We start from the raw sequence: 13292 nt of genomic DNA, 5'->3' as shown, positions 1-13292 counted from the left end.
GGGGGGAGAGATGCATACTTCACCTGGCTGAGATGGGGGGGAGAGATGCATACTTCTCCTGGCTGAGATGGGGGGGAGAGATGCATACTTCACCTGGCTGAGATGAGGGTGGGAGATGCATACTTCACCTGGGTGAGATGGGGGGAGAGAGATGCATACTTCACCTGGGTGAGATGGGGGGAGAGAGATGCATACTTCACCTGGGTGAGATGGGGGGAAGAGAGATGCATACTTTACCTGGCTGAGATGGGGGAGAGATGCATACTTCACCTGGGTGAGATGGGGGGGAGAGAGATGCCTACTTCACCTGGGTGAGATGGGGGGGAGAGAGATGCCTACTTCACCTGGGTGAGATGGGGGGGAGAGAGATGCATACTTAACCTGGGTGAGATGGGGGAAGAGAGATGCATACTTCACCTGGCTGAGATGGGGGGGGAGAGATGCATACTTCACCTGGCTGAGATGAGGGGGGGAGATGCATACTTCACCTGGCTGAGATGGGGGGAGAGATGCATACTTCACCTGGGTGAGATGGGGCGGGGAGAGATGCATACTTCACCTGGCTGAGATGGGGGGGGAGAGATGCATACTTCACCTGGCTGAGATGGGGGGGAGAGATGCATACTTCACCTGGCTGAGAGGGGCGGGGAGAGATGCATACTTCACCTGGCTGAGATGGGGGGGGGGGGGAGATGCATACTTCTCCTGGCTGAGATGGGGGGAGAGATGCATACTTCACCTGGCTGAGATGAGGGGGGGAGATGCATACTTCACCTGGCTGAGATGGGGGGGGGGATGCATACTTCACCTGGCTGAGATGGGGGGGGAGATGCATACTTCACCTGGCTGAGATGGGGGGGGGAGATGCATACTTCACCTGGCTGAGATGGGGGGGAGAGATGCATACTTCACCTGGCTGAGATGGGGGGGGGGGGATGCATACTTCACCTGGCTGAGATGGGGGGAGAGATGCATACTTCACCTGGCTGAGATGGGGGGAGAGATGCATACTTCACCTGGCTGAGATGGGGGTTTGGGAGAGATGCATACTTCACCTGGCTGAGATGGGGGGGGGGAGAGATGCATACTTCACCTGGCTGAGATGGGGGGAGAGATGCATCCTTCACCTGGCTGAGATGGGGGGGGGGAAGAGATGCATCCTTCACCTGGCTGAGATGGGGGGGGGAGAGATGCATACTTCACCTGGCTGAGATGGGGGGGGAGAGATGCATACTTTACCTGGCTGAGATGGGGGGAGAGATGCATACTTCACCTGGGTGAGATGGGTCGGAGAGACGCATACTTCACCTGGCTGAGATGGGGGGGGGAGATGCATACTTTACCTGGCTGAGATGGGGGGAGAGATGCATGCTTCACCTGGCTGAGATGGGGGGGGGGGAGAGATGCATACTTCACCTGGCTGAGATGGGGGGGGATGCATACTTTTCCTGGCTGAGATGGGGGGGGGGAGAAGAACTGCATACTTCACCTGGCTGAGATGGGAGGGAGGGGGAGATGCATACTTCACCTGGCTGAGATGGGGGGGGAGACGCATACTTCACCTGGCTGAGATGGGGGGGGGGAGATGCATACTTTACCTGGCTGAGATGGGGGGAGAGATGCATGCTTCACCTGGCTGAGATGGGGGGGGGGTGGGAAGAGATGCATACTTCACCTGGCTGAGATCGGAGGGCGGGGGGAGATGCATACTTCACCTGGCTGAGATGGGAGGGGGGGGGGAGAGATGCATACTTCACCTGGCTGAGATGGGGGAGAGATGCATACTTCACCTGGCTGAGATGGGGGAGAGATGCATACTTCACCTGGCTGAGATGGGGGGGGGGGAGATGCATACTTCACCTGGCTGAGATGGGGGGGGGGGGGAGAGATGCATACTTCACCTGGCTGAGATGGGGGAGAGATGCATACTTCACCTGGCTGATATGGGGGGGGGGGAGATGCATACTTCACCTGGCTGAGATGGGGGGGGGGGAGAGATGCATACTTCACCTGGCTGAGATGGGGGAGAGATGCATACTTCACCTGGCTGAGATGGGGGGGGGGAGATGCATACTTCACCTGGCTGAGATGGGGTAGGGAGAGATGCATACTTCACCTGGCTGAGATGGGGCGGGGAGATGCATACTTCACCTGGCTGAGATGGGGGGGGGGGAAGAGAGGCATACTTCACCTAGCTGAGATGGGGGGGGGGGGAAGAGATGCATACTTCACCTGGCTGAGATGGGAGGGGGGGGGGGAGATGCATACTTCACCTGGCTGAGATGGGGGGGGGGGATTCATACTTCACCTGGCTGAGAAGGGGGGGGAGATGCATACATAACCTAGCTGCGAGTGCCAGAGGGAATGGAGCAAGCTCATACCCCAAAAGCAGCCCAGACTGGACCTGACACCTGACCACATAATGCAAGATGCAAGCAGCCCTACCATGCGAATGAAGCGGTGTCCCAACCATCCCACAGCCATCTGCATGTGCACTGTACCAAATCAGACCACATCCCCCTCAACAAAATGCAGCTACAAGCAACGACTATAGCCAATACACAGCACAAAACACCATGAACTGAAAGGCCAGTCCCCCATTACTGCGTACAGAGGAGTCACATGAGGGTCAAATACATCAATACACCACTACACTGACACAGAGGCCCAACGAAATTGCATGACCCCATTTGTTGTGCGTAGTGAGAGCATCATGAGGCTGACATCAACGTTGCCAGGATGAAAGAATACACATTACTGGACATCTGCAAGATCACAGAAACAACGGACGTGGACTGACACAGTGCATGTGCACGCACAAGCCACTGGACCCCCCAGCGCACACTAATCGATGACATGCAAAACAGTCCATAAGAGGAATACACACAGCAGTCATATCGTGTGACTCCATTCATGCATGGAAATGGGGTTGAGATGAAGAAATAAATGCATGCCATGGTGTCACTTAATGAGGTCAAACATGATGAGTTGACTTACACATACATTGTTGCCCACATGCAGGTGATGCAGGCTATCCCTTGAAGAGGTTGCTCCTTAACCCAGTCCGGAACCCACAGAACAGGCATGAGGAGGACTATAATCGTGCCCATACATGAACCCGTGTGGTGATTGAGCAGACATTTGGCCTCTTGAAGGCACGGTTTCGCTGCCTCAGCCGGTCTGGTGGGGCACTCCTGTACCGCCATGAGAAGGTGGCAAAGATCGTCATGGCATGTGTCATGCTACACAATATGTGCATCAAACGGAATGTGCCCCTGCCCCCTGATGCAGAACAACAACCACCTGACGAAGAGGATGAGGAGGGTGGGGATGGGGCAGCACCTCAGGGAGGAAGCGATGCACAGGAGGGACGTGACATGCGTCAGACTCTGATCAACCAAATCTTCTAGCACACATGGATGGGGGGCACTTGAGGCACTGGGTGTGTTGGGGACATGGACACTGTAGACTGTTAACCAATAAAGCACACGTACGCAATAAGCAATGTCCACACATGTGATTTCTGCATAACCAAAAAGTGTATTGAAAAGGTAAATCTAAGTGAACACACCCACCACCCCACACACCCACTCCTCCCTCCCCCCTCTACTCCCCAAAACATGGTGTGGATGACTGTGCACAAGTGCATCATGTGGCACCAGTTCACAAGACTGCGCCTATTGGCATCCCCCGCTCCCAGCACCCGGTGCACCCCTGTCGGAACGCCGCAGGTTCCTGCCCGATCTGCGCACAGGGCGGGTTCTGGTTGAACTGGCAGCCGAGGAAGAACTGGGTTGCTCACTTTGACGCATGTCCCGCATTGTTTGTACTAACTCAGTATGTACGTGCCGTACCGCGGCCAGTTCAGCACATATGTCCTTAGAACTGGACTCGATAGTAGACCTAAGAGTGGCAGCACAATCATGCATTTCCTCCCTAGTGCTGGTGCATTCTGTGACATGCTGTGTCAACAGGGCTGTAAGTTGCTGTTGGCGCGTAATGATTTCCTGCATTGCCTCTTGTGGCCTGTGGCTGATGGTTGTGGCGTGTCCATTAAACTGCTGCCCTCCTGCACATGTGCGGTTGGGCTGGTAGTAACCAGCCCCTGTATGATGTTGTCATGCTGGCTGCACGGGTACAGGTAGGGGGAATGCAGGGGGCCAGTGGGGGGACTCACAACATTATCAACATCCCCTTCCTCGTTGTCGGAGATCGCTGCAGTGGCAGCAGTTTCACCAATGGTGTTGCTTTCTGCAGATCCAGTGCCTTTGGCGGACAACACTGGGCAGATTGTGGATGTCAGTGGCACCACAGTGGTGGACTTGGTAGCCATCGGTGCCGTGGCCTGTGCTGTGGGACATTTCCTGTTGTTGGGGTTTCCTTGTTCCCCCTGAGGTGGAGGGACGGTGTTGTGCCTCTTCGGCCCTGGCCTTCTTGGCAGTGGTTGCACCTGTGTCATCATCGGCGCTGTCCGAATGTGAGCCTGTGGTGGACCAAAGGAGGGAGAGGGTTAGTGATGGGTCTACGGGCATTGAGCGGGCATTATGATGGCTGCATTCATTTTGATTGCTGGATGGTTCACATTGGAGGCAGTGACATACAGGTAGTCTCACTCTTAGGTGGTTGATGCATGGAGACATGTGGGTAGCTACAGAAACGGGGAGCATTATGCATGTGTACAAGGTGGAGGTCAGCACTGTCTGTAGGCAGTCTTGTGCTAATGTGTCCGGTGGACCCTGGTATGCATCATTGCACTTCCCAATAATCTGGACATCATCGTGTTGAGATTGGCATAGTTGGACTTGAGGCACCTACCTGCATCGCCTGATGTCTGGGCTCCTCTCTCCATGTCCCCAACTCCCTCAATGCTCTCCGTGCCTATGGTGGTGGCACACATCTCCTCCCACGGCTGTAGTTTTAGGGGCGACTCAGCACCTCCACCAGTCGCCATGCCGAGATTCTGATTTGCCACCAGTATGCTTCTGACGCGGAGATGTAGATCGTCCAACCGCTTCCAGCATTGTTTGGCAGTGCGGGGTGTTGTGCCAACAACACTGACCCTCTGCGCGTGTAACGCTCACCTGACTCCCACAGAGGCGCTGGCCTGGTTCGCGCTGCTGTGACCTCTTCTAAGGTGATGCGCAGGGTTCGGAAGACGGACTGGACCGGGCCCCCAAATCTGGCTTGTCTGGCTCGCAGAAGTATCCTTCTGTAGGCAAAAATAGGGGATTAACTGTCTGCGGGGTAATGCAATCGGCCTCCCACTTTCCCCTCTCACCCTCCTCGAAACCCTTCTGTGATTCCTCGTAGCGTCTCACCTTAGGGTCTGGAAGGACGAGCTCTCCATCCTGCTTCTGATGCAGGGGCGCGTTGGTATCCAGTTACTTCACTGGATTTTCGGATTGGTGAGAACCAAACTTGCTTGGCTTCCAGGTAAGTTTTTTGATAAGAGGTTCCCCTTGTGTCCATGCATTAATGTACTAATGCTAGTGTCTTTTTCCCCATGGGGGCCAGGGTACGGAATGCCGGGGAACAGGCACCGACCCGAGATGAGAGGTGAAATCCTTGTGGAAATCAGGTAAGTCTTTAATGAGCGTTTTGATAATGTCTTTTCATTCGCTCATTAACGCTGATGTCAATTGTTCCCCTTAGGGGCCGGGGTCCGGAAATGCCAGGATGCGGCGCGGACCCGAAATGGAGAGGGAATGAATCAACAGGTAAGTCTTAACATGGAGATTTAGCTTTCCTTATTCCCTTCTCTCTCTCACCTTTTGTTCTGGTCTTTTTCTCCCTAGGCGCTGGGGCGTGACTGCGAATCCGGATGATCGCTGCTGAACATGCAGGCGCCCTGTAAAGGTGAGTGGAAAGCGGCGCTGCAGCGATCGACGCGATGAGCTTTTAAATAAAAGTCTTCCTTTTCAAGATTGTCTCCAGGATGCGGTTTTAGCAGGTAAGGACTTTTCCTTCTTCTGTTCTCTTCTTCTCTTCCTTTGCAGGTGATCCAGGATGCTGGCAGGCGTGGCAGAAGTCAGGATACAGGAGCAGACACGGTGAGTGTCCAGCTGCTCGATGCAGAACAACGCGAAGCACGTGTGGCTGTTCGGGTGGGGTTTAAATAGCCTTGGAAGAAGTTCCAGGTATGTATCCTTCTTCCAATCAGGTATGTATCCTTCCCCGACCACGCCCGGATGGTAAATTAGTCCCACAGGTAAAGTAGTTCCTTCCAGGCCTCAAGGAGACCGGGATCCTGCAGCATGGTCTGCATCAGGTAAGTGCACCCAAGCACTCCCATAATGAGCCTGGCGCCTATGGCGCCAGGACTGATGTCTTTTATGAGCCTGGCGCCATAGGCGCCAGGACACTGTCCAAAGGGTCCCTATATGGGGTTGCTGGGTCCTTCCTTGGGGACTGGATGTCCGCTTTCGGGGACGCAGGGCTTGAACCGGCTCCCCGGGAGCGGCCATCATGACAGCGCGACCATGGCCCATATTGCCTTTTTTCTCTGCAGCGCCGGTCTGGTCATCTCCGTGGAAAACACAACATCTGCATGCTCTTGGAGTGTTTCGGCTAACATTGTTAGCTCCTCCCTTGAAAAGCGCTCCTGGCGCAGCCGATCTCCACTCTTTTTCAAACCTTTAGGCATCGTGATGTCAAAGGGGTGGTGTAGGAGGTTTGTGGAAGTTGTGGGGGTCAGGTGTCTACTGGTAACAGGATGGCAATGGATTGTGTTTTTAAAGATGGCCGCCGTGCTCTTTCCCGTTCCTGTGTGGTGACGCTACTTCCGGATCCGCTTATTTACGGTCACTGCTAATAGCGATTCCCGCTAAATGCGGTTACTGCTATTAGCAGTGACCGCTAATGTTGATGGCTAGGATGGCGGAGGTGCTATTTGCACGGCATACGATGCCGGTAAGTGGGATTTTATGCCCTTTATCGGCATGGTGGTGATTCCATTACCGGCATGGTGCAATGCTCGTGCCCGAGAACTCGTAATGTGCCGCTTTTAGCGGTCTCTGTCCAGCACAGACACGTTATTTGCGCCATGCCGGTAATGGCCGATACTTACCGCCAGGGTCGTAATGAGGGCCATGCTCTCTTCTTGGGATTCCTAAGGCATCTCTGAGGGCATTGTTCTGCAGGGTTTGGATTTTTTTGCAGTATGTGTTTATTGGACCCTATGTATAATGCGTTGCAATAGTCCAGTTTAGATGATACCAGAGCTCTTGTAAGGGTGAGGCAGCTGGTAGTGGACAGGTATGGCTTTGCGGCTCTAATCAACTTGAAGGTATATGCGGTGCTAGAGGCCATTGCACTCACCTGCTTGTTAGGGAGAGGCAAGAGTCGAGGTAAAAACCTAATGTTTTTACCTCTTTTGCTACGTTAATGGTGTTACCATCTATGACGAATGATGAGTAGTCGTCTTTCAGTCTTTTGATGTTTTGTGTGTTCCCCAGTATGATGAGTTCCGTTTTGTCATCATTCAGGCATAGACCATGACGGGCCATCCATGCCTGAATGATGAGGTAAATATTATTCACCAAAGCCAAATCCTGTTCATAATCCCCCGAAAGTGGATGAGAATCTGAGTGTCATCTGCATAGTTGGTGTAGGTGACACCCAGAAGGTCCAGATCATCGAACGGGGGCTTTGTGAAGATGTTATACATAGTGGAGGAGACGCAAGAGCCCTGGGGAACTCCACATGTAATGGGTACTGGGTCAGCCGCTGCAGAGGTAGAGAAAACCCTCATGGTTCTACCAGTTAGGAACGATCTGATCCATACAATGGCATGTGTGGAGAAGTGGCCGCGGTTTCCAGATGGGTACAGAGCACATCATGATATACCAAGTGAAATGCCGCCGAGAGATCCAGCAGGAGGAGTAAGGCTGTTTTTCCAGAGTCCCTCAGCTCATCGACCTGGGTTTTGAGATCGATGAGCGCAGTTTCAGTACTGTGCTGGGGTCTGAAACCTGATTGTCGAGGGCCTAGAAGATGGTGCAGCTCCAAGTATTTTTGAATCTGTAGGTAAGCCACTCTGTCTAGGATTTTTAACAGAAATGGTACTGTTGTAATGGGCCTGTAGTTGGTCGGGATGGACGGGTCCAAGGTTTGCTTTTTAAGGAGGGGGAGGACCCAAGATTGTTTGAGATTATCTTGTATCGTGCCTGATGCAAAGGAGGCGTTAATGAGTTTAGAAATAAATGGGGATAGGTCTCTGGCTGCATCTTTCATCAGTTGGGCTGGGCATAAGTTGCCTCGACAATTGGAAGGTTTGAGCGAGAGTATTATCTTTTCGATCTCTAGTATAGTTACTTTGTTGAAGTTAAATTTTTGTTCTGGTTTGGTAGAGGTCAGTAGTTTACCTCTTTGGTTAGTTGAGGGAGGAATATTTTGTTTTTTTCTCAATTTTTGTTTGGAGTGTGGCTATTTTGTCGTTTAATGCTTTTTGGATGTTAGAGCAGCAGGTTTTATTTTAGTCAGTTATCCTGAGCAGGGATGGGGTTTTCCAGTTCCTTTAGTATAAGGGATAGCTCTTTGGTTCCAGATTTAGCCTGCATTATTCTATTGTTAAAGTTCTCTTTTTTAGCTCCCCTTATTTCATTTTTATAAGTCTTGGAAACGTTGATAAGTGCAACTTTGTTTGTCTCCGTTGGGGTTAGTCGCCAGGCAGATTCACATTTGCATTTTTCCATCCTTAGATTTGAGGTGGGGGGTAAACCAGGTGTTTAAGTGTGCTCTAGGCTTGCTTTTTCTCATTTTCAATGGGGCGATAGTGTCTAGGGCTACGGCCATGGTAGAGTTGAATTCCTTTACTAGAGCTGAGGGGTCCAGTGAATCAGGAAGGGAGTTTAGAGTTCCAAGGTCAAGGGACAACGTCTCTGTATTCCACTGAGCGGGTCCTGTGGGGTGACCATGGGGTGATTGCAGGAGTGGGTAAAGGTTTTCATTACAAAGGGGCCCACCACGGTTGCCACCCAAGTTTGCTGTTTTTCTATTGTTTTGGTGCTGTTCTATGTTTACCTGATTTCCCTCCCGGAATCTCTGTTTACATCGGTGCCGAGCCCGGTGGATCATAGTGGGTGACATCTTTCCATCGGTGCCGAGCCCGGTGGATCATAGTGGGTGACATCTTTCCATCGGTGCCGAGCCCGGTGGATCATAGTGGGTGACATCTTTCCATCGGTGCCGAGCCCGGTGGATCATAGTGGGTGACATCGACCCCCTCCCCTCCCCGTCCACCCTCCTCCCTGGTGTGGACCGGTTACTTGTCTTTCTGTGTCTACTAAAGGAACAGTCGACTCATGCTCCCCTCGATACACACAGCACTAAGTGTAGAAAGGTGGTGGGGGGGGGCAATACACACATACCAGGAAGGAGCTCTGTAGGTGCAGGCTCAGGCCGCAACCATCGCTATTGTGGGGCCGGCGGCGGTCACACAGCTGGCCTCACTGGTACTGGGGGGCCCAGCACCGTGTTGGTGTGCCGGGGTCACCCGGACCTATGTCGTTGCAGGGCCCTGTGAGGCTGTGGAGACACAGCCTGGGTGCCTGAGCACCTCGGATGCCGGTAGCATCCTGAATGGTGGGTGCCTCGACTGGACCCAGGGCACCAGGCTTGTCTGGGGGGCACACACCAGCAGGGACCTGCAGGACTGTGATCACATGGTGTGGGCCTGTTGGCCCAGAAGGAGAGATGGATGTATGTATGTATGTATGTATGTTTGTTTGTTTTATTACTTGTATTGCGCACCAGACCCAAGGGTAACCGGGCGCATTGTATATGACAATTTACAGCTTAGTTACAGAAACACACGGGCAAATATGGAGTCAAGAAATATACACAAGATATACACAAAAGGCAAAAATAATGCAACAAGTATTTACAGTCCTACTTCGACAGGCGGTAAATGCTGAAGGTAGGTGTGTGCAAAAGTATAAACCGTGGAGGGACATGCGGAATAGGTTCAGGCAGTTAGTAGTCTGTTATTTGTCTGCGTCTTTGATCCACCTTGTGAGTTTATGTCAGAAAGGGGGGGGGTATGGTTGATCTGTCCGCAGGGTGGATGGTAGGGAGTTCCAAAGTTGAGCTGCTTTGACCTGAAAGCTACAGATGGAGATAACAGATGTTCCATGGTTTGAGCCTGCAGCCGTTCTGCTGCAGGTGCCTGCAGGGGCTCCTTTTATTAGCCTGGGCCATGACAGTCCTGACCCATCGTAAAAAGGGCAATACACTTGGGAGGGTCACACATCACAATCGTAACATTTCCTTTTCTGAACCTGCGAGGTGGGCGCTACCTGTGTACCAGGCTTGGGGGCAATGTGGCATGTGTGATCTTTCTGTGAAATCATCCAATGGAATTGAGTCGAGTTTGGTTCTGTTGTTTCTCATCTTGCCACATGATAACAATTGTAAATCCTTTTTTTAATGTTATCAATAACAGGTCCTCTTATCGCGTCCACTGTCTGTTCATTAAAATCTAAGGAGAAGGCCGAGCTGTGCCTCGTGGACACGACGTGTGCAGAGAGGAAGCAAGTTACTCTTCGTTGCCCAAGTGAGTGTGCACACACATGCATACAGTCTCTCTCTCTCTCTCTCTCTCTCTCTCACACACACACGCACATGCATACCGACGCACGCACTCCCATACCGACGCACGCACTCCCATACCGACGCACGCACTCCCACCCATACAGACACGCGCGTGCATACAGACACGCAGGTAGGATGCACACACGTGACCACGGCATTCATAGAGCCGCAGTGTGGTGACAGAAAGAACTACGTACAGGGAGGCATTCACGGTTAGGAGGGCAATGGGGAGAAGAGCGTTGGGATGGACAGATAAAGAGCGAGGTAAGGGGCCTTGAGAAAGCGATGGAGGGGAGGGGAGGGGAGGGGAGGAGAGGTGGTGCGTTGGAGAGAGTGTGACTTACCGTAGTTGAGACATATAAGAGCAAAGCACAAGGATGCGTGTGCAGTGAAAAGAAAGGGAGCTACAAAGATAAGAAAACAATACAAGAGCGATGCAAAAGTACAGGTAAAAGGGAAGAAAGGGAAATGGCATGAGGTAGGGGAGGAGCGAAAAGCATAAGAGCTATGAAAAGATGGGCAGTCAGAGGAAAACCAAGACAAGACGACATGGGAAGCCAAGTACACGAGACGCACTCACATCGAAGCGTCAAACAGAAAGAAGAGACATCCACCTAGAGAAGAAACAAAGTAGGAGACACAGAGCAGCTCCCTAAAGAAACCACCAACAGACGTCTATTCACAGGAGGAAGAGATGGACTTAGCGCGGCCTTTAGAGCAAAAAGTGTTTCCAGGTGCCACAAGACAAAAGATGGGGGGTGGTGAGTGGCAGAGGAGAAAATAATAGTAAGGGACCAACTAGGCCTTGTGACATTCGGATCGTGCAGGGAGAGGGGGCAACTGGGGACAAGGGATGTTATAGGGAGAGGGGTAAGGAGGGGGCCCCAGGGGCAGTGCAAGTGCCTGGGGAAAACGGGGGTGCAGTCCATTAGTGCGGGCACGGGAGTGGACCAGACTCAGTAGGCTAGTCAGGGAAGGGTGCCCGTGGGCAAGTGTTGGTAGAAAGGGTGCGTGGAAGGACTGATCGAAGGAGGGCCTCGTCCCGCTAAGGCAACAAGAGATGGGGCGAGGGAAGGAAGAGGGGGAAAAGGACGGTCTTGAGAAGCTTCTGGAACATAAGGAGATCGGCAGGTAAGCCATTCCAAAGGGCGACTCCTATCGAAGAGAGAGATCAACCCCACTCTCTGCTTGGAAAAACGTCTGACCTACAGACAATTTGAGCTAGAAGACCGAAGGGCTCTAGCAGGGAGGTATTTAGGGAGGGATAGTTGGGTGTGGCAGGGTCCCAGGACTGCAGAAAGCCTTGTGGGTGATGCAGAGGGGATGAGCAAAAGGAGTCCTAGAAACAAGAAATCAGACCTAGTAAAAAATAAATATGTAATGAAGGCAGAAGAAAAAAATAGAAATAAAAGAAATGATGGAGTGAATGAGAAAGAAGTCCCAACAAGCGATGGCCCAGCCCGGCCCGCGTACGGGACAGACACAGACACTCAGCTCATGGGGAGGGGAACGAGGGGGGGTGGCAGCACAGTCAAAAGGTGATACACAGAGGTCCGGTAAAGATGCAGACAATGTAGCGTGGAGAAGAGCTCACACCCAACCATAGCCCAGCCCGGCCCGCGTTTGGGACAGATACAGACACTCAGCTCATGGGGAGGTTAAGGAGGGGGGGTGGCAGCACAGTCAAAAGGTGATACACAGAGGTCCGGTAAAGATGCAGACACTGTAGCGTGGAGAAGAGCTCACACCCAACCATAGCCCAGCACAGCCCGCGTTTGGGACAGATACAGACACTCAGCTCATGGGGAGGTTAAGGAGGGGGGGTGGCAGCACAGTCAAAAGGTGATACACAGAGGTCCGGTAAAGATGCAGACACTGTAGCGTGGAGAAGAGCTCACACCCAACCATAGCCCAGCACAGCCCGCGTATGGGACAGATACAGACACTCGGCTCATGGGGAGGGGAACGAGGGGGGGTGGCAGCACAGTCAAAAGGTGATACACAGAGGTCAGGTAAAGATGCAGACACTGTAGCGTGGAGAAGAGCTCACACCCAACCATAGCCCAGCACAGCCCGCGTATGGGACAGATACAGACACTCGGCTCATGGGGAGGGGAACGAGGGGGGGTGGCAGCACAGTCAAAAGGTGATACACAGAGGTCAGGTAAAGATGCAGACACTGTAGCGTGGAGAAGAGCTCACACCCAACCATAGCCCAGCCCAGCCCGCGTATGGGACAGATACAGACACTCAGCTCATGGGGAGGTTAAGGAGGGGGGGTGGCAGCACAGTCAAAAGGTGATACACAGAGGACCGGTAAAGATGCAGACACTGTAGCGTGGAGAAGAGCTCACACCCAACCATAGCCCAGCACAGCCCGCGTACGGGACAGACACAGACACTCAGCTCATGGGGAGGGGAACGAGGGGGGGTGGCAGCACAGTCAAAAGGTGATACACAGAGGTCCGGTAAAGATGCAGACAATGTAGCGTGGAGAAGAGCTCACACCCAACCATAGCCCAGCCCGGCCCGCGTACGGGACAGATACAGACACTCAGCTCATGGGGAGGGGAACGAGGGGGGGGGGGCACATATAAGAAGATACATGAGAGATACCTGAGCCTCAAACATGAAGACACTAGCGGGTTAGGAGGGAGGGTGGGAATTAATAAGTGCCAAAAATAGCAAAAGAGTAATTTCAA

At 52.7% G+C, this 13292-nt stretch overlaps 1 protein-coding gene across 3 annotated transcripts in view; it reads left to right on the top strand.

Moving 5' to 3' along the window:
• The window catches only part of LOC138489519 (zinc finger protein 649-like), a 164777-nt gene that overhangs the window by 86458 nt on the left and 65027 nt on the right, over positions 1-13292 (top strand). For all 3 annotated transcript variants that reach the window (XM_069617263.1, XM_069617262.1, XM_069617261.1), the window contains exon 3: positions 10442-10552. In XM_069617263.1, coding sequence (XP_069473364.1) covers positions 10442-10552 — 111 coding nt within the window. The remainder of the gene's footprint in view (positions 1-10441; positions 10553-13292) is intronic.

Source organism: Ambystoma mexicanum, chromosome 9, assembly GCF_040938575.1.
Source record: "Ambystoma mexicanum isolate Mex_15411 chromosome 9, UKY_AmexF1_1, whole genome shotgun sequence".
NCBI classification, from domain to species: Eukaryota; Metazoa; Chordata; class Amphibia; order Caudata; family Ambystomatidae; genus Ambystoma; species Ambystoma mexicanum.
Note: the sequence above shows the minus strand (reverse complement) of the source record. Positions and strands in the feature narration are given on the sequence as shown.